Genomic DNA, 21,173 nt, shown 5'->3' with positions numbered 1-21,173 from the left:
CATTTGAACTTCACAACCTTGCTTTCCAAGTTGTTGATATGTTAATTTGCTTTGCTGAGAGTGTTGTTTACTGCTGAAGAGTTTATTGATGTCATTGCATCACAGAAGCATCAGTCTGATTTGAAAGAAGGTACGCTTCTTACTGTAAAGAATTTTCTTCCAAGACAGAAATGTTCTTTTGCTAATGCAGCATTTACTCCATTTGCAAGAACTTTTGAAACATGCCTTTTCGTCCACTGTCTCTGATTTTCTGTTGCACCAGTGAAGTCCCATCGCATTGTGCGGTGGGCGAGGTAAATCACACAATGTAGTGCTCCACAGACTTCTACTGAAATGTTTGTTGGGAGACTTGGATAATTTTTATACTCTGCTACAAGTATGCCACCAATCTAAATAATGGTCACCATCCTTGTTTTCTTATGTGAGACAGAGTTAAAACAACTACTTCCTCTATCCCACTAATCAATGTCCTGTAGTCATCTGATCCTGTCCAAAAGCTCCCAACTTCAAACACTGGACTGGACAATTAACTCCATAGTCAGCCACTTTGTCATCAATTGGTTTCCACCGTATTCTCAGGAAACCATAGGATCACATTCCACAGTCAAAGAGGATGACACATCCACATTCACAACTACAAAAATACTCCGCAAGTCACCAAATGTTGTGTGGTGAGGGAGGGGTTTGGTTGGTTGGTTGTTGGTTGGTTGGTTTGTTTAAAAGAAGGGGATGGACCACACTGCTAGGTCATTGGTCCCTTGTTCTGATTAAAATAATTCCACAAGGATGGGAGTAAAATAATTGAGATATACAAAGCACAGCTGGAAGAAAGCAGAAAACCACAAGAATGATACAGGGGTAACAAACACAAAAATGGACAATATCGGGCACGAAAAACACAGAGAGATGCAATAAACATGTAGAAGAGATCAAAACAAGAGAGCAGATTACCATGGCTGGCTGACCATGCGAATGAAACGGAGAAGCCAGCCACTCTGCAATGCATTAAAACCTCCACCCTATAAGCACTAGGGTGGAGGACACAGAGGGACAAAGGACATGTGCTAAAACTTGGATCAAATGGTAATACCCACCTCACAAATAAAACTTAAAACTAAAGCTGCTGTTGAGGCACTGTCACCCAACACCAAAGGTAGGGTGCTGAGAAAGTTAGGACAACTGATTCCCTGCGAGAGGAGTGCATGGAAGACTTCCACAAATTTTTAGTCTCCTTAATGACACGCAGTTTGTTGTGCATACTGTTATACCATTCCGTGTCCCAAAGCCAAACAACCCTGTGGCGTAAGACAGAACGCAGGTCAGTTTTGGAGATGCCCATATCCAGAAGCGGTTTCCACAAACACCACTGAACAAAGGGGCCATTCCAGGGCATAGATGGACTCCTGAATGGATGCTACCAAAGGATGGCGAGGATAGCACTGGTCAATAGCTTGGAGGCTGCTCAAGAAGTCAGTACACAGGAGAAATGACTCGCCATGGCATGAGCAGATGTGCTCAAGAGCATGAGATATGGCCACCAGCTCTGCAGTGAAAACACTGGAGTCATGTGGCAAGGAGGGCTGTTCAGTATGTCCCCCATGAATATACACAAAGTCTATGTGTAAACCACTTCATAGCCCCGGTACATGTTGAGAATCGATAGGAAGTGATAGTGGAGAGCCGCAGGGTTAATGGAGTCCTTAGGGCCATGCGAAAGGTACAGAAGAATATTCAGCATAGATGTACACCATGGAAGTGTATGTGAAGGGACCTCGAGGAGAAGTGGTAACGTGAAGGACTCCAGTTCAGACAGAAGGGACTGGACGTGAACCGCAATCGTAAGCCCTGACCTGGGCCACCAATGCGAGAGATGAACCGCCGTGGGTGGGAAAGGAGATGGTAATTCGGATGCACAGGAGAACTATGAACATGTGAAATGTAACTGGCGAGCAGTTGTGCACGCCTAACCTTCAATGGAGGGACTCCGGCCTCCACCAGGACACTGGTCACCGGAATCATTCTAAAAGCTTCAGTCACTAGGTAAACACCACAGTGGTGCACTGGGTCAAGTACACGCAATGCTGAGGACACCGCCGAACTGTAAAGCAGACTCCCATAGTCAAGGCGGTATTGAACAAGGGCTCTGCAGAGCTGCGGCAGCATAGAGCGATGTGCAACCCAGTTGGTGACGCTGAGGCAGTGGAGGACATTGAGGTGCTGCCAGCACTTCCACTTAAGCTGAAGAAGGTGAGGTAGCCAAGTCAACTGGGCTTCAAAAACCAGTCCTAAGAATCGATATGTCTTCACTACAAAGTGGATCATCATTAAGGTAAAGTTCTGGTTCTGGATGAACGGTGTGACGCCGAAAGAAACGCATGACACGAGAATCCATGGCTGAAAACTGAAAGCTGTGGGCTAGAGCCCGTGACTGCACCTTGTGAATGGCTCCCTGTAGGTGCCGCTCAGCAGCACTATTACTGGAGGGGCAGTAGGATATGCAGAAGTCATCCGCATACAGAGAAGAAGAGACCAACAGCCCTACAGCTACTGCCAGGCTGTGAATAGCAACCAAAAATAGAGACACACTCAATACGGAGCCCTGTGAAATGCCATTCACCTGAATGTGAGGGGAACTATGGAAGGCACCGACTTGGACATGGAAAGTACTGAGTGACAGGAAATTTTGGATAATAATTGGGAGCGGGTCCCAGAGACCCAATTCATACAATGTGGCAAGGATATGATGTTGTCAGGTCATGTCGTACGCTTTACGTAAGTCTAAGAAAACGGCAACCAGATGCTGGCGTCTGGAAAAGGCTGTTTGGATGGCAGACTCGAGGAACACAAGATTATCAGTGGTAGAGCGACCCTGGTAGAAGCCACTCTGACATGGAGCCAGTAGGCCACACAACTCCATGACCCAAGCCAACACCTGACACACCATACTTTCCAGCAGCTTGCAAAGAAAGTTGGCGAGGCTGATGGGCCAGTAGCTATCCACATCAAGTGGGTCTTGACTGTGCTTGAGCCATTGTGACGGAAAGACTCCATCGCACCAGATCCGGTTGAAGATGACGAGGTGATGTCGCTTGTAGTCAGACGAGATATGTTTGATCATCTGATTGTGGATCCGATCTGGCCCAGGAGCTGTGTCGGGACAATGTGCAAGGGCGCTGAGGAGCAGCCATTCTGTAAATGGGGCGTTATAGGGTTCACTGTGGCGTGTTGTGAACGAGAGGACTTTCCTTTCCATCCGCCGTTTGAGGATGCGAGTGGCTGGGGGATAGTTCTCCGATGCAGAGGCTCCAGCATAGTGCTCAGCAATGTGCTCGGCAATCCCGTTTGCGTCGGTAGAGAACACGCTATTGATGTTAATGCCAGGGACACCTGTTGGGATCTGGTACCCAAAAAGATGTCTGATCTTCGTCCAGACTTGGGAAGGTGATGTATGGCACTCAATGGTTGACACATACTTCTCCCAACACTCCTGTTTCCATCGTGTTACAAGCTGGCGAATGTGGACACAGTGCTGCTTAAAGACCATTACTTGCCGTAGGGAAGGGTGCCGCTTATATCACTGTAGAGCTCGCCGATGCTCTTTAATTCCCTTAGTGACCACCAACGGACTGTCTTTCGTCGGGGGCACCATAAAGAACGAGGGATCGCTTTTGCCGCTGCAGAAACGATCGTTGTAGTGACTTGCCCAATGACAACATCGATGGCACCATGTGGGGGAGTTTCAATGGTGACAGCAAAGGTGAAGGCTTCCCACTCTGTCTTGTTTAAACCCCATCTGGGTAGGCATCTGTGGGCATGACACCAGGGAGTGACAGGAAGATGGGGAAGTGGTCACTACAACACAGGTTGTCATGTGCTCTCCAGCGGATAGATGGGAAAAGGCCAAGACTGCAAACCAATAGATCAATGGCCGAATAAGTGCCATGGTGGCACCTGTATTTAACAGGCAGAGGTCGAGTTGTGATAGTAAATTTTCGACCTCCCTACCTCGGCCAGTAAGCATGGCGCCACCCCACAAGGGGTTAAAGGTTTAGGAAGTTGATTAATCAGTGCAGCCAATATGTTCAGGGGTTCTGCACCATCCAGAGGAAAATATACATTGCAGACAGCTATTTCCTGTGCCGTCCTTATCCTGAAAGCCACAGCTTCAAGAGGGGTTTGAAGGGGCACAAGTTCACTACAAACTGAGTTCAGGAGATAGACGCGAACTCCACCTGACACTCTATAATAGTCAGTACAGTTCCTGTAATATCCCTTATAGCTGCGGAGGGCAGGGGTCCGAATTTCCGGGAACCAGGTTTCCTGGACGGCAATGCAGAAAGCAAGTGTAAAGCTTAACAGTTGCCATAGCTCAGCCAGGTGGTGGAAAAAACCACCACAGTTCCACTGGAGGATTATGATCTTGAGACTGGGAAGGCATGAAACTCTCAATGAGGCAGTCTACACCTCAGGGTCACCTGCTGCCACCAGATGAGTACCCGTGCGATCGACATCCATTGTGCCTGAGGGTCCAGTGAGATCTAGGTCCTCAGCAGATGCCAGAATCTGCACCTCATCCTCAGACAGAGCTTGTAGGTATTGGTGGTGTGGGTGCCACTGCAGTGCCTTGGTTCTTGGGCGTCTCTTTCTTTTTAGGTTTCTCTCACTGATGCTTAGGTTTGTTCAGCTGCGAGGGCTTCACTGATTCCATCTCAGGGACTGAGGAGGACTATGAAGCCCCTACAACCATCTAACCATGGTTGCTTCAGCCACTGGCGGGTCTCAGCTTTGCCACTGGTAGGAACCTGGGAAGGGAATGACACAAGGGATCCTTTCTGGGCAAGAGGAGCCAAAAAAGACTTACGCTACTCCAGCTGAGAAGTGGGGACCGAAGTCCTGGATAGTTGGGGGGGGGGGGGGGGGGGTGTTGCTCCTGAAGTAGGTTGTGCAGAAGCAACAGGGAGGGAGGTGCCCCCCACCATCAAGGGGACAGGTGGAGTCTGACAGCTCAGTGAGGCAACTGTACATGGCGAAACGGAAGAAGGTAGAACCATTGTTGTAGCAGCGGTGTAGGTTGACGTCATATGCACAGGATGTAGCCTCTCATATTTTCTCTTAGCCTCAGTGTAGGTTAGCCGGTCCAGGGTCTTGTATTCCAGTATTTTTCTTTCTTTCTGGAGAATCCTGCAGTCTGGCGAGCAAGGTGAATGGTGCTCTCCGCAGCTGACACAGATGGGAGGCGGGGCACAAGGAGTATTGGGATGTGAAGGACATCCACAATCCTGACAGGTGACTATGGAAGTACAGCGGGAAGACATTGATCGAACTTCCAACACTTAAAACACCGAATTGGGGGAGGGATATATGGCTTTACATCACAGTGCTAGATCATCACCTTGACCTTCTTGGGTAATGTGTAAATGAAGGCACCAGTGGCAACCTGATTATCCCTCAGACCCCAGTGGACGCACCAAACAAAATGGACACCTCACCACTCTAAATTGGTGTGCAGCTCATCATCAGACTGCAAAAGAAGGCCCTTGTGAAATATGAAACCCTGGACTGTATTTAAGATCTTATGGGGCATGATGGAAACAGAAAAATCCCCCAGCTTGTCACAGGTGAGTAGTGCCCGTGGCTGGGCAGAAGATGCTGTTTTTATCAAGACCTACCCTGACCGCATTTTGGACAAGCCCTCCACCTCCCCAAACTTGTCCTCTAAATGCTCCACAAAAAACTGAGGTTTCATTGACAAGAAAGATTCCCCATCAACTTTCGTACATAAAAGGTACCGGGGTGAATAAGATTCGCTGCCATCCTTAGCCTGGCGTTCCTCCCATGCTATGGCCAGAGGGGGGGAAGGGGGGGGGGTACGATTTAGGGTCGTGTTTTTTAGCATTGAAGTTAGACCTTGACTGTTTAGAGACTGCTGGTGTTTGACCACCAGCAAGAGATGACGTACTACGCTTCAAGACGTGTCATTCACCCTGATGCCACCAACTCTGGCCAGGGGCCCTCCCCAAGGGTGCCACCCAGCCACAGCAAAGGCCACCTGGCAGTATGGCCATTGCTGGGAGTCCCAATGCCCCAGGGTGACAGGCATACCTGTGGAGTTAACGGTGCAGGCATCAGCAGAGCAATCCCCGAGTGGTCAAGGGGCTACACCCAACAGGGTACACGGCAGCCCCACCACAATGGACTGGCTACCATGCTGGATATCAGGCGCAAATGAGCTAAGAGGTCCATTATCGACAGTGCAGAAAGCGATACTGCACAGAGGATGGAGGAAAATGCACCCCGGAGGGTGACCTCGTCCAACAGCTGGAGGACAAGCGGAAGTGCAGATCCACATCGACGAAGGACATGAGAGGTCTCAGCACATGACAGACACTATGCACCATGTAAGGCGCCCTTCCTCAATTGGCTCATTCTTTGGGTAAATTTTGAAAAATGGAGATTAAATCCTACAGGGGACCATCACATAAAGGCCTCTTACGACAGGCAGGAATACCTCGGGCCTATTATAACCCCCAGACCCACAGGGGGAGGCAGGGGGAGGGGGGGTGGGTTTGTATTCTATACCACTACTAGTCATTCCCTTTCCTGTGCCACTTGCGAATAGAGTGAGAGGAAAAACAACTGTCTACATGCCTCTGTACGAGTCCTTATTTCTTGAATCTTATCTTTGCGGTGCTTGCATGCAATGTAAGTTGGTGGCAGTAGAATCTTTCTGCAGTCAGCTTCAAATGCTGGATCTATAAATTTTCTTAATAGTCTTTCTCAAAAAAGAACTTTGCCTTATCTCCAGGGATTCCCATTTGGGCTCCAGAAGCATTTCCATAACACGTGTTGTTCAAACCTACTGGTAACAAATCTAGCAGCCTGCCTCTGAATTGCTTCCATGTCTTCCTTCAATACAACCCGATATGGATCCCAAACATTCGAGCAGTATTCAAGAATAGGTTGCACCAGTGTACTATATGTGGTCTCCTTTACAGGTAAACCATTCTTTCTTAAAATTCTCCCAGTAAGTTGAAATTGACTATTAGCCTTCACTACCACAATTGTCACATGCCCATTCCATTCCACATTACTCTGCAACGTTACGCCCAGATGTTCACACAACTTGACTGTGTTATGCAGGACACTAGTAATATTCTATCCAAACACTACAAGTTTGTTCTTCCTACTCATCTGCATTAACTTACATCTTTCCACATTCACAACTAGCTGACATTCATCACACCAACTAGGAATTTTGTCCAAGTTGTCTTGTATCTTCCTACAGCCAGTCAACTTCAAAACCTTACCACACACTACAGCACCATCAGCAAACAAGTGCAGATTGCTGTGCACCCCACTGCCAAATCCGTTATGTATACAGAGAACAAGAGTGGTCCTATCACACTTTCTCTGGGCACTCCTGAGGATGCCCTCATCTCTGATGAACACTCACTGTTGAAGACAACATACTGCGTTCTATTACTTAAGAAGTCTTCATGCCACTCACATATCTATGAACTTATTCCTTCATTAACAGCCTGCAATGGGGCACTGTGTCAAATGCTTTCCAGTAATTTAGAAATTGGAATCTGCCTGTTGCCGTTCATTCATAGTTCGCAGTGTGTCATGCGAGAAAAGGGCAACCTGAGTTTCGCCCAAGTGATGCTTTCTAAAACCATGCCGATTCGTGAATAAAAGCTTCTCAGTCTCAAGAAAGTTTTAATAAATTCGAACTGAAAATGTGTTAAACACTCGCCTTTGAAAACTACCAGGTTGGGTCAGAATACCACCCAATAATTGGATTATGCAAAGTCCAGCAGCACTTGCTGACAGCCAAATAAATTTGGTAATGGCCTGTTTGGAATTGAAGAATATGGGATTTGATAATATTTTACTAGTTTTGGTTCTGACGCTTTTACAACTATTCACTGAGTTGCAAAATTATTGACTATTACTAATTCCACCCAATATCACATATTACAGTTACTGTTGCCTATAATTAAACTTGACTGTATTTGATTCTGAATTGGTGAGGGCAAAGAAATACCTAAGCCAGTCACTGTAGGATGTTTTTGTGTTTAGGTTTAACATGGTCATTAACTGTATTATTACACTGGTTTTCATAGTGACTAAATGTTATTTTCTGCTTAGTTAAATTACTATTTTTAAAAACTTCCACTTTAAATTCTGATCAAAGCAATGCAGATCAGTGGTATTACAAGTTAAACATGAAGTCAAGAAGATTGAAACAAACAGTTTATGGGAGGATCAGAGCACGAGTTTGTGAGCTGTCACTTTAGTATACTTCTCTCATAATTATTACAGTCCAGAGAGATCCATTACAAAAATCTCAGGTATTTATACAGTGTACAGCGTATTGAGATCAATACGAATTTCTCACGAGATGCTGTCAGAAAAATTGGCTGAAAATATTATTTTGATGTCACAATTTGCATTCAGTAGTTAACTTTCCAAGATATATGCAGCAGGAACCTGATTGAGAACATTTACATACACAGCACTCAGGCTGCATAATTAGGGATTCACCTATTGTTGATGCACTATCTGACCACAGCATACAACTAGTGAAAAGAACAATGTAGAACCACAGAGTTATTAAACATATTCACATAATGCAAATATATTAATGATTTCAGGATACAGTGTTTTAAGGATTAGATAAAATAGGTGTATATTAGGTACTAATGTGAAATTCAAAGTATTTTGACCCCTGGTATTTTGAAGTAGCTCTCCTAAAAAAAAAAGAAAAGCGGGCGGGGGGTGTCCATTAAACAAAAAAAGAAAGAATGACATCAGCCACACAATGAAAGTGATTAAAATATCACATAAAAGAAAATGGAAATTTGTATAAAGGCTTTAAAAAGTAAATATCCTGTATTATTTCTACTCTACAAAATGTAATGTATTACTTTCAAAAACTATTTAAATGTATTACTTTCCAAGAATGTATACATCATTACATAAATTAATAATAAAGGTAACAAATAAAACTACATGACATACAGTGAAATGAGACTGGACGATCAGTCAGTGCACAAGGTACTATCACAAACTGAAAGACTATGGTGTGACCGATAATTTGCAAGCTGCTTTTACCAAAATATAAGACAAGATATTGTAGAGTAGTGTCAAAATAAAATAGAAGCAATTTACTTTGTGCATCACAATCAGGATTCTGTAACAACTGTATGACTGAATTCAATTTCTATATTTACCCACCAAATATTAAATGCCTACTCAATCTGTAATCTGTCCAACATCAAGACTTATAGAATTTATCACTGTAAAAACAAATGTTTTGAATCACACTTAACAAAAGAACAAAAACATTTACACTGAATAACTGTTACAATGCTGGAGTGAGACAATTTTAGTGTCTGGGGAGAAATTACAAAGGGAAATCCACAAGCATCAATTTTAGGTCCTGTCCCATCCCTAATATATGTGAATAACCAACCACTTTAAATATATGATGCAGATTAGAACTTTGTGCGAAGGATACATGCTTTATAACTAATCCAATTGAGAGAAAGTAACGAAAAACATTCTTAGAAATTTTTCCAGAGAGTTTTGAGTGGATGGAATAGCACCGAAAGTAAGTAGTTCAACAAGTGGCCACAAAAAACTGATTAATTACTTGCACAATAACACAAAAGTATGAAAGATGTTAAAGTAATTTTAAATTTAGTCAAAAATTCTTTCTTTTGTCAAGATCATCTATTCCACAGATGAATTTTTATTTAAAATCAAGTAGCCTACATGGCTTTAAAAATTAAAAAATAAAGATATGTTTTTACAAAACCTTCAAACCCATCTCATTTCCAGCCATGAACAATATGTATCCACCGAGTAAATGGCACATTAGAGATGAATATCAAAGAGAACTGCACAATACTGGCTAACCACTTCCTACATATACTCAACTGTGAATCACCAAAAGGAAGACTGCACATTGAAAACAATTAACAAATCCAGTTTCAGAACCTCGAACAATACCGGAAACAGCAAATATCAGATCGATTAAAAACAAAAACATTTGTGCTGAAGGTAGCATTGCCACTGAGATGTGAAAGTTAGGAGCAGGTCTCAGGAAAGGTCAACTGAACACACAACAGATGTGGGATCTGAAGAGAATATTAAAGATCTTCCAATGTCCTAGCACAATTGTCACCCTTGTGATCTTTAAGATGATCTATGACTCAACAGACAGTGTTCTGACACTCCAAAAGAGCTCAGAGTGGACAGAAAGACCAGAGAACACATCTGCCAAACTCTTACAAATACAGAAGCAAAAGGATAAACACCAGAAATTCTGAACGCAAAATAAATGTGAAATATTTAGACTTTGCTGGTGACTTTAATATCTTTCAATGTAAATAAAAGAGTTGTGGATGTGAAGAAGTGACTTGGAGATGTGAATTCCATTTCTCTTATCTGCACAAACTTTTATCTACAGGCATCACAGCTTAAAGTTTACAGTGCCATTTTCTTAATGGAAAAGATTACGTAACATGGGTACCCAAGCAAGCTGCTACAATTGACTACTGCTGGAGATAGAGGCGGGCAGACATTACAAACTTCATACATCAACAGGATGGATTCCATCCCTCTTCTGCCTACATTCATGAGATCTGAAACTCTGCACTAAAACACTGTTGCATCAGTCTTATGCTGGAAGTAAGAGTTCAACAATTATTGTCACATTCTTCACATTAACTAAACTTACAAGGGAGGCCGCCAATTGTGAAATTCAGATTCGATTCATACTGCGCATAATAAAAGCTCATGGCCAGAGGTGTAATGTGGCAAAGCACCAAGATGCCCTTCTCAGCCGTTGCTGAGAAAATCTACAGTTAAAAGAAACCGTTGCGTTGAAATACTCTCTACGATAAAGAATTTTCTACAGCGTCGTGGCGCAGTGGTAAGCGCTCGGGTTCGTAATCCAAAAGTCGCCGGATCGAATCTCGCGCCATGCAATTTTTTTTTATTATTAGTTTTTTGTAATTTATATATATATATATATATATATATATATATATATATATATATATATATATATATATATATATATCTCTGGCTCCTACCCTTGTAACCGCCCCCGGTGTAAAACCTGTCCCATGCACCCTCCCACCACCACCTACTCCAGTCCTGTAACCCGGAAGGTGTACACGATCAAAGGCAGAGCCACGTGTGAAAGCACCCACGTGATCTACCAACTGACCTGCCTACACTGTGACGCATTCTATGTGGGAATGACCAGCAACAAACTGTCCATTCGCATGAATGGACACAGGCAGACAGTGTTTGTTGGTAATGAGGATCACCCTGTGGCTAAACATGCCTTGGTGCACGGCCAGCACATCTTGGCACAGTGTTACACCGTCCGGGTTATCTGGATACGTCCCACTAACACCAACCTATCCGAACTCCGGAGATGGGAACTTGCTATTCAATATATCCTCTCTTCCCGTTATCCACCAGGCCTCAATCTCCGCTAATTTCAAGTTGCCGCCACTCACACCTCACCTGTCATTCAACAACATCTTTGCCTCTGCACTTCTGCCTTGACTGACATCTCTGCCCAAACTCTTTGTCTTTAAATATGTCTGCTTGTGTCTGTGTATGTGTGGATGGATGTGTGTGTGTGTGCGTGCGCGCGCGCGCGAGTGTATACCCGTCCTTTTTTTCCCCCTAGGGTAGAGGTCTTTCCGCTCCCGGGATTGGAATGACTCCTTACCCTCTCCCTTAAAACCCACATCCTTTCGTCTTTCCCTCTCCTTCCCTCTTTCCAGACGAGGCAACCGTTGGTTGCGAAAGCTAGAATTTTGTGTGTTTGTTTGTGTGTCTATCGACGTGCCAGCGCTTTCGTTTGATATATATATATATATATATATAATTACAAAAACAAATACTAAAAAAAAAAAAAGGTTGCATGGCGCGAGATTCGATCCGGCGACCTTTGGACTACGAACCCGAACGCTTACCGCTGCGCCACGACGCTGAAGTAAATCATTAATTGTAGAGATTATTTCACTGCAACGGTTTCTTTTAACTGTCTATTTTCTCGACAACGGCTGAGAAGCGCTTCTTGGTGCTTTGCCACATTACACCTCTGGCCATGAGCTTTTATTATGCGCAGTATGAATCGAATCTGAATTTCACAATTGGCGGCCTCCCCTTGTTAGTCCCAAGTGACTGTGTGTGCGTGCAGGCAGGACATGGGAGAGGGGAGGGTCATTGGTTGAGTGTCATATTTGCAAAATTGGCAATTAAGGGACAGAAATGAGCATTTGTGAAAAGAAACAGAGTTTCTCTGGATGACTGCAAAGCTTAATGTATTGTCCAAAAACACAATTAGGATACATACACAAAACTACTTAAATCATTTTTAATGACCCTATATTCTGAAAAGCATAGCAATACAAGTACTGAATCCAGCAAATAACTAAATAGCACTAAATGTTAAAAATGGAACTGAAAACTTCAACTGAAAAAGAAGTACTAAGATAACTATTACTTCTGGGAATACTTACCGAACATGAACAAACATGTAAGACAGGTAGCGCCAGGCTTCGTATCGTTTATGTGGATCATACATAAGTGCCACTGCAGCAGGACCATCTGCTGCTGTTGTTCCCATAGTAACAACATCAAACAGGAATGTAATCACCTGAAGACAGATAAAACATAAAATTACTGTGTAGGAAAGTCTTCATATTCAACATCTCTGCTACTAATGTTTGCCTTTTCTTAGGGTAAAGGGATAAAGATAAAAAGAAAGAAGAGAAAAAAGAGTATCTACTTATTTTATTTGATCTCCCACAAATTGTTCTTTTCCCTAGGCATATACACCTCCATCATTTGTATTTCTCAAAACAACTGAAATCTTTGGTCATCAACAAAAAGACTGCTATATACTGAATACTATGAAACAATCAACAACAAGAAAGAGCAATTTCTATGACCAAATGAGAATTACCAAAGGACATACATTTCAACTAAGATGCCAATGCCACACCTAACATGGAATTGATGTTTGGTTTGTGGGGCACTCAACTGCGAGGTCATCAGCACCTGTACAAAGTCCCAGTTTTTATACAGTCCAATATTTTACACAGCCCAATCTAGCCACTGTCACACATGATAATTATGATGAAATGATGAGGACAATATAAACACTCAGTCCCCTCAGCAGAGAAAATCCCCAACCTGGCTGGAAATCGAACCCAGAGGCAGCAACGCTAGCCACTAGACCATAAGCAGTGGACACCACACCCAACATGACTTGGCGAAATGGGATGCGCGTGCATGCTGTGTGTGTGTGTGTGTCCATAAAAACAAGACAGATTTAATGCACTATGCCACATGTGATGGATATAGTTCCCACTTTCACACAGGCATTTGCTTCACACAATTCTACACCATCACAAAATATTTACTTTTATAGAAAAATTTCATTAATCTGAAACTGCTTAACTGATTGTATGATGGATGTTAGTATTAGCCTAGTATTACAACTTCCTGACAGACAAACTGTGTAAAAGCCTGGCACTCGAATCTGAAAGAATGCCTTTTTTTATGCAATCCTCACACCCACCAAGCTATCAAAGCATAACTCATGACCCACCATCACAGCTTCACTTCTGCCAGCTCCTCTTCCCTATTTTCCAGTCCTCCTCCCCCCCCCCCCCACACACACACACACAAGCTTGTTGAATGTATGCCCTATACAAGCTGTAGGTGTTCATTATGTTTAATTATTGTAGACATCAATTTAAATTATTTTCAGCCATCCACAAAAGTTTATAATCATTTTATCAGTTTACAGAAATTTCTCTCTCTCTCTAAAACTTACACACACACACACACACACACACACACACACACACACACACACTTGCCAACTCCTTCATTGCAAAATTCAACACATTTGGTTTTCGAATTAACTTCAACACCTGTAGTCTGAAAACAATTGGGTGCAGTAAGTAGCTGAATACATCTGTGGGACACATAGTACTCATGTGCAGTACAAAGCAAATGTTGGCAATATATCATTTTAAGTTGGAGATATCCAATGTAAGAGGGGGTAGACAATGACAAACAAACTGATATCATCTATACAACCAAAAACTGCTCACATTTTCTGGATGACCATTACATGACTTTCTATGTGTGCTGTGTATCGACGTTCACTCAGCTGAAATAATTATTAATGATTTAGTATGAAGTACTAAATCTTTGCTGACGTGACAAACAAATATGTAACACATCACCAAGATATGATAATTTTATTTGCAATGCTCTGAAAACTACTGATTTACATTACAAACATAGACTTATTTGTACCCATTATTGAATGCATATCATGATATTGTTACATGATTGGTTACTGGGAATCAGCTGCTGCTGCAGCTGCCCCACCATCTTAAAACCCCATCATAGGTCACAGCAGTTATCAATATTTACTTTTAGTTACATCCATCAATTGCCCTCAAAGTTTTACATCGTAAATAGCAACATACTACAGAAATTTCCACTATGTTCACACACTATCTACAGGAAGTTCACTGTATTTATTGGCACGTTACTCCAAAGACTGATATTTCTTTAAAACCTGTCACTAATAAAAATGTCAAATCTATGATACACTTTAATGATGTTGTAGGTAGCAGTATTTAAATTTATATGATTTTCAGCACTATCTGTAATGTTGCAAAACACTATTATTCTAAAGTCCAGTGTTTGTGATAATAATTTACACAAGTGATAAAGAAAATGTTGCCTTCTTAAGAACATTCATGCAATGAAAAGCACATTGGTGAAAGATTGCCCAAAATCTAACATACTGGAACAGTTACAGTTCATCCAAAAGCATTAATGTTGGGCTACATAATTTTCACATGGAATGCTGTGACTGATATGAGGATTTCTTGGTACTAAGGATATGGGTTGGTCGTCAAAGTAGGAGTCGTCAAAGATTCAGACCTGCCGCAGGGATGCTAAGTGTTCATGCTGAATAATATGGTATTGTGTGAAATAACAGCTGCGGTTCTCCAATAATGTTATGTAGTATGGCTCAGTATGAAACAGGAGGCATTCCTCCCCCTACCATTCTGCCCTCAGTCCGGTACTGTCACACTGCTCTAAAGATGGGCATAGAATTCTCACTCTCTCAAAGAAAGCATAAATGCCTGTTCAGCTGTTCTTTTCCCATCAGCTAGTATGAAGTAAAAGAAATCGCTCAGGCCTTGCATTCATCAGAGTGCCATATGAAGGGGTACTCTTAAATTGTAAAAAAGGGTACAGTAGAAAAATAACCAAGTCTAAATGTAATTAAAAACAGAGTGGGAGGGGGATGACTAAGGCGGCTGGCAGACGAGGTAGGGTATAGGGCCACCTTAATTCAGCATGCAGTGGGAAGCACCCCAGACACAACAACTGCATCCTGATTGCAGCTTAAAATATTAGATCCAATAATAAAAAGCATTTTCTTGGAGCAGACGAACAATCAGAAAGACAATTATTGTTGTCATGATAGTCATGCAAGGAGACACTTGAAGTAATGGCTTTTATATCATGGGTTTGCTCAGTATTTTTACATTTTAATTTTTTATGTCACATTCACTGAATGTTTGTAACAGGTCTACACTCTTGTTTTATTTGTTCAACTTCGTCAGTTTAAGAAAATGGGGAAACAGAGGGAACTACACGTCCTGCAATTTTTTATTTTTTTAATCCGGACTGACAGTTGGACTCTCGAAAAAAAGCCTACACACAACATACAATTTAGAGTTTACATTGGGTGTGAAATCTGTTCTTGATACTGCTATAAGATATTGTTCTTGAGACAAGTTTGGCTGGGAAATTTTTAAAATGAAGCTCTTTTCAATTTAACACTTTGGCTCGTGCAAAGAGGCAAACAGCAACATGCCACTGCTATTGGTAAACTGAAACCTATAACATGATGTTACTGCGTTAACATAATGTATGACAAGACCGTAAGAAATACACTCCTGGAAATTGAAATAAGAACACCGTGAATTCATTGTCCCAGGAAGGGGAAACTTTATTGACACATTCCTGGGGTCAGATACATCACATGATCACACTGACAGAACCACAGGCACATAGACACAGGCAACAGAGCATGCACAATGTCGGCACTAGTACAGTGTATATCCACCTTTCGCAGCAATGCAGGCTGCTATTCTCCCATGGAGACGATCGTAGAGATGCTGGATGTAGTCCTGTGGAACGGCTTGCCATGCCATTTCCACCTGGCGCCTCAGTTGGACCAGCGTTCGTGCTGGACGTGCAGACCGCGTGAGACGACGCTTCATCCAGTCCCAAACATGCTCAATGGGGGACAGATCCGGAGATCTTGCTGGCCAGGGTAGTTGACTTACACCTTCTAGAGCACGTTGGGTGGCACGGGATACATGCGGACGTGCATTGTCCTGTTGGAACAGCAAGTTCCCTTGCCGGTCTAGGAATGGTAGAACGATGGGTTCGATGACGGTTTGGATGTACCGTGCACTATTGAGTGTCCCCTCGACGATCACCAGTGGTGTACGGCCAGTGTAGGAGATCGCTCCCCACACCATGATGCCGGGTGTTGGCCCTGTGTGCCTCGGTCGTATGCAGTCCTGATTGTGGCGCTCACCTGCACGGCGCCAAACACGCATACGACCATCATTGGCACCAAGGCAGAAGCGACTCTCATCGCTGAAGACGACACGTCTCCATTCGTCCCTCCATTCACGCCTGTCGCGACACCACTGGAGGCGGGCTGCACGATGTTGGGGCGTGAGCGGAAGACGGCCTAACGGTGTGCGGGACCGTAGCTCAGCTTCATGGAGACGGTTGCGAATGGTCCTCGCCGATACCCCAGGAGCAACAGTGTCCCTAATTTGCTGGGAAGTGGCGGTGCGGTCCCCTACGGCACTGCGTAGGATCCTACGGTCTTGGCGTGCATCCGTGCGTCGCTGCGGTCCGGTCCCAGGTCGACGGGCACGTGCACCTTCCGCCGACCACTGGCGACAACATCGATGTACTGTGGAGACCTCACGCCCCACGTGTTGAGCAATTCGGCGGTACGTCCACGCGGCCTCCCGCATGCCCACTATACGCCCTCGCTCCAAGTCCGTCAACTGCACATACGGTTCACGTCCACGCTGTCGCGGCATGCTACCAGTGTTAAAGACTGCGATGGAGCTCCGTATGCCACGGCAAACTGGCTGACACTGACGGCGGCGGTGCACAAATGCTGCGCAGCTAGCGCCATTCGACGGCCAACACCGCGGTTCCTGGTGTGTCCGCTGTGCCGTGCGTGTGATCATTGCTTGTACAGCCCTCTCGCAGTGTCCGGAGCAAGTATGGTGGGTCTGACGCACCGGTGTCAATGTGTTCTTTTTTCCATTTCCAGGAGTGTAAATAATTAGAGTACAAAATTAAAAATGGAGTGTGAAACACAAACTAATATCAGGTTTATGCAGGCCTTGTGATAGTTTCCTATAGTAAACTGATACAATTACATACCTTCTCACAATGAAACAAATCCACAGTAATTCCTTTATCAAACCTAAATATATTCTCACAAATCTAGACAGAAAAAAGCAATAAAGGACAGTGTTACCCCCTAATTGTACGTTGTTTCTATAGTTCATCCAGTGTGGGTATACTGTACACTATTAGCACCACAGCACCCAATGTAATAACTCCAAGATGTTCACTGAATAGCATGCACACTGACTGAAGTGAGAAGGCCAGAAGAATAGTAGCAAGTGATGCACTAGGAAGTGGGTCACGAGGTGTTCAGCAAGAATCCATGCATCAGCAAACATAACACAATGAAGGAGGAGGCTCAGAACAGTTATTTATCTTAGGCAGCCCAGTAGATCCCAGAGCTTGCCCCACACCTGGGATGAAGAGGTGCACGGTAAACACGAGGGGACGCAACACTCACTGCAACACTTCTTACTGCATTTGCTGGGCAGTGAGCCTGTCCAGGAGCCAACTTAAGAGTGACAAGGGCAGTCTGCAAAGGATGTGGCTTAAGATGTTGCACAGTTACAAAAACCAATGTTTAGCACTCATTGCAGTGAGGCCACAGGATTTGAGGAAAAGATCAACAGCTGAAAAGTTGCAACGGGCTCTACTAAAGGGAATTGGGGTACCTACGAAGATCAGGATCAGAAAGAAGTTAGGCACACATAAGGTCCCTACAAAACAACAGGGTACTCCACCACAGGTAGTCAGCGCACTGAAATCCCAAAGATGAAAAAGGCAAGGGGCAGAGACTTGTTGATGAAGATATCAATGAAGATGGCCATTTCCACATCAGTAACTGTGCTACTCAAAAGGGATCCCTGTCACCATTTGACACTAGAGGTTGATGTTCTTCTCTGGCCAGGATGCGGGGAGTCGAGGTCCCCAGGTACAGTGCTGAGGAAGCACACAATTTAGTTACACACCTAACAGAGAGCAACACTTAATGAATGGAGAGAAGCAGTATTTAAGTACAAGAGTAACTGTTAATGCCTTGTCCAGGGTAGTGACAAAATTTGGACCCACTGAGTATATAACTGATCTTAGTTTTCCTGGGCTTCAAAATGTGAAAGGTGATCAGAAACACTAAGTTTGCGGGCTTTCCATTCCATACTAAGGTAGCACATTTCAGGGATTGGAAATATGTGGGAGGGAGTGAGGCTGTCACCAGAATCCACAATTGACACTGAATTATCATTGCTCACATGGTGATTCACCACAAAGTGGGTTATTCATACAATGAGGAAAATATACTCAAAGTACTGGCATTTAAAGCATTGCATTGGGGGTAAGAAACAATGCTTGCCATCATGGTCACTGACTGGTGACTTGGATTTTTTTTTTACTGACAGAGATAACCACCACGATTCCACCTACTCTGGCCAAGGACTCTCCCCATTGGCACCACCGAGCCACAGCAGAGACCATCTGGCTTGATGCCACTGCTTCAAAATTACAGTGCCCCAGAAAAGACAGATACCTAATCCTTGGCAGGTGTGGAGAGGTAACAGCTCCGACATCAATAGTGAGATCTCTATGTAGAGAGGGGCTACCATCGTGCAAGTACTTTACACCCTACCACATGGACTGACTACCACACAGGGCTTTGGGCAGTCTGCCCCACGCAGCCCACATGCCTGTAAATTTTTTTGAAAGATGGAGGGCTCAACTTTAAGGGGACCAAACAAGAGTTAAACAAAACAAATGTTGTGAAGTTTTGAGAAAATAAATAAATAAAGTGACTGAATCCATAATTGGTGTCCTGGTAGACAAGCCTGGTTGTGAAGGAATCCATCGTCCAGACCAAGTCTAAGAAAACATATGGTCTGAGGTAAAGATAGCAGCACAGAAAAGAAAGAAGTACTGAAAGTGATCATGGTCCCATCCTCGCATGCACACACCCTCGAAACAATTGTTAGCCCTTTGGTTGGCTAACCTGCAGAGCAACTTTTCTGCCTACTCAATTAACTGTGAGGCACTAAATATATAATACATTTGGTATGAACTGTTAACAGCACTTTTCAAATAAAAAACATTACTAATATAGAAAATCTCTGTATGCCACTTTTTCTCTGTTTAATGCCCCATATTTAATCTGAAATACCAGTCTGGATTTGACTTACTAGTAATACAAGGGCTCTTTTTCTAAAACACTGTATCTTTCTATTTTATTACCACATTGCATCATCATGTACAGTCTTGTAGCAAGTGAAACCTATTGGTTTTCATTTCTGCATCTACATCTACTATCTGCAAACTACTGTGAGGAGTTGGCACAGGGTATTGCTCATTGAACTAGTTATTAGGGTTTCTTTCTGTTCCATTCACATATGGAGCATGAGAAGAATGACTGACTGAATGCCTCTGGCATGCAGAAATTATTCTAATCTTATCCCCATGATCCCTATGTGAGCAGGCGACTGATGACCTCAGAAGTTAAGTCGCATAGTGCTCAGAGCCATTTGAACCTATGTGAGCAATACATAAGGGTCTGTAGTATATTCCTAGAGTCATCATTTAAAGGCGGTTCTTGAAACTTTGTTAACAGACTTTCTCGGAATAGTTTATGTCTGTCTTCAATGGTTTCCCAGTTCAGTTTCTTCCATACCTCTATGACATTCTCCAACAAACCAAACAAACCTGTGACCATTCATGCTGCTCTTCTATGTATACATTCAATATGCTCCTCACACACTTGCGCAGTATTCTAAAACCGGTCACACAAGTGATTTTTACACAATCTCCTTCATAGACGGATTGCACTTCTCCAGTATTCAACCAATAAACTGAATTCTATCACCCGCTTTACCCATGACTGAGCCTGTGTGTTCATTCCATTTCATGCCCCTACAAAGTGTTACACCCAGGTATTTATACAAGTTGGCCGAGTCCAACAGTGACATTGATATCATAGTCATAGGATACTATGTCTTTTATCATTTTGTGAAGTGAACACCACTTCCCTGGGGTACTCCCGTAGCTGCTCCTACATCTGACGATGACTCTCTGTCCAAGATAACAGGCTACATCCTGCCAACCAAAAGGTTCTCAGTCCAGTCACAAATTTCACTTGATACTCCATATGATGTACTTTTGACACTAAGCGTAGGTGTGGCACTGAGTGGGCATGTTGAATATTACATACCTGATGTTTTTGAAATCCATACTGGTTGGCTTTGTGGTAGTCATTCTGTCCCAGATACCTTATTATGTTTGAACACAGAATATGCACTAAGATTCTACAACAAATTGACATCAAGGATACTGGGCAGTTGTTTTGTGGATCACTTCTACTACCGTTCTTGTAGATAGGTGTGAACTGTGCTTTTTTCTGAGAACTGGGTATGGTTTTCTGTTCTAGGGATCTACGGTAAATTATAGATAGAAGAGGGGCAAGCTCAGCCACAAATTCAGTATATAATCTGATACGGATCCCATCGGGTGCTGGAGCTTTTTTCAATTTTAATGATATCAGCTGTTTCTCAACACGACAGACACTAATTCTTATACTGCTCATCTTTTCAGAGATACGAGGTATAAACAAGGATAGTTCTCCTGTATTTTCCTTTGTAAAGGACCATTTGAAAACAGAGTTAAGGATTTCA

General features: G+C 43.3%; 1 protein-coding gene across 1 annotated transcript in view; it reads right to left on the bottom strand.

Moving 5' to 3' along the window:
* The window catches only part of LOC126203439 (rhomboid-related protein 2-like), a 57,952-nt gene that overhangs the window by 24,391 nt on the left and 12,388 nt on the right, over window positions 1–21,173 (bottom strand). Inside the window, exon 5 of the mRNA XM_049937757.1 lies at window positions 12,555–12,691. Coding sequence (XP_049793714.1) covers window positions 12,555–12,691 — 137 coding nt within the window. The remainder of the gene's footprint in view (window positions 1–12,554; window positions 12,692–21,173) is intronic.

This window comes from Schistocerca nitens, chromosome 9 (assembly GCF_023898315.1).
Source record: "Schistocerca nitens isolate TAMUIC-IGC-003100 chromosome 9, iqSchNite1.1, whole genome shotgun sequence".
Lineage (NCBI taxonomy): Eukaryota > Metazoa > Arthropoda > Insecta > Orthoptera > Acrididae > Schistocerca > Schistocerca nitens.
Note: the sequence above shows the minus strand (reverse complement) of the source record. Positions and strands in the feature narration are given on the sequence as shown.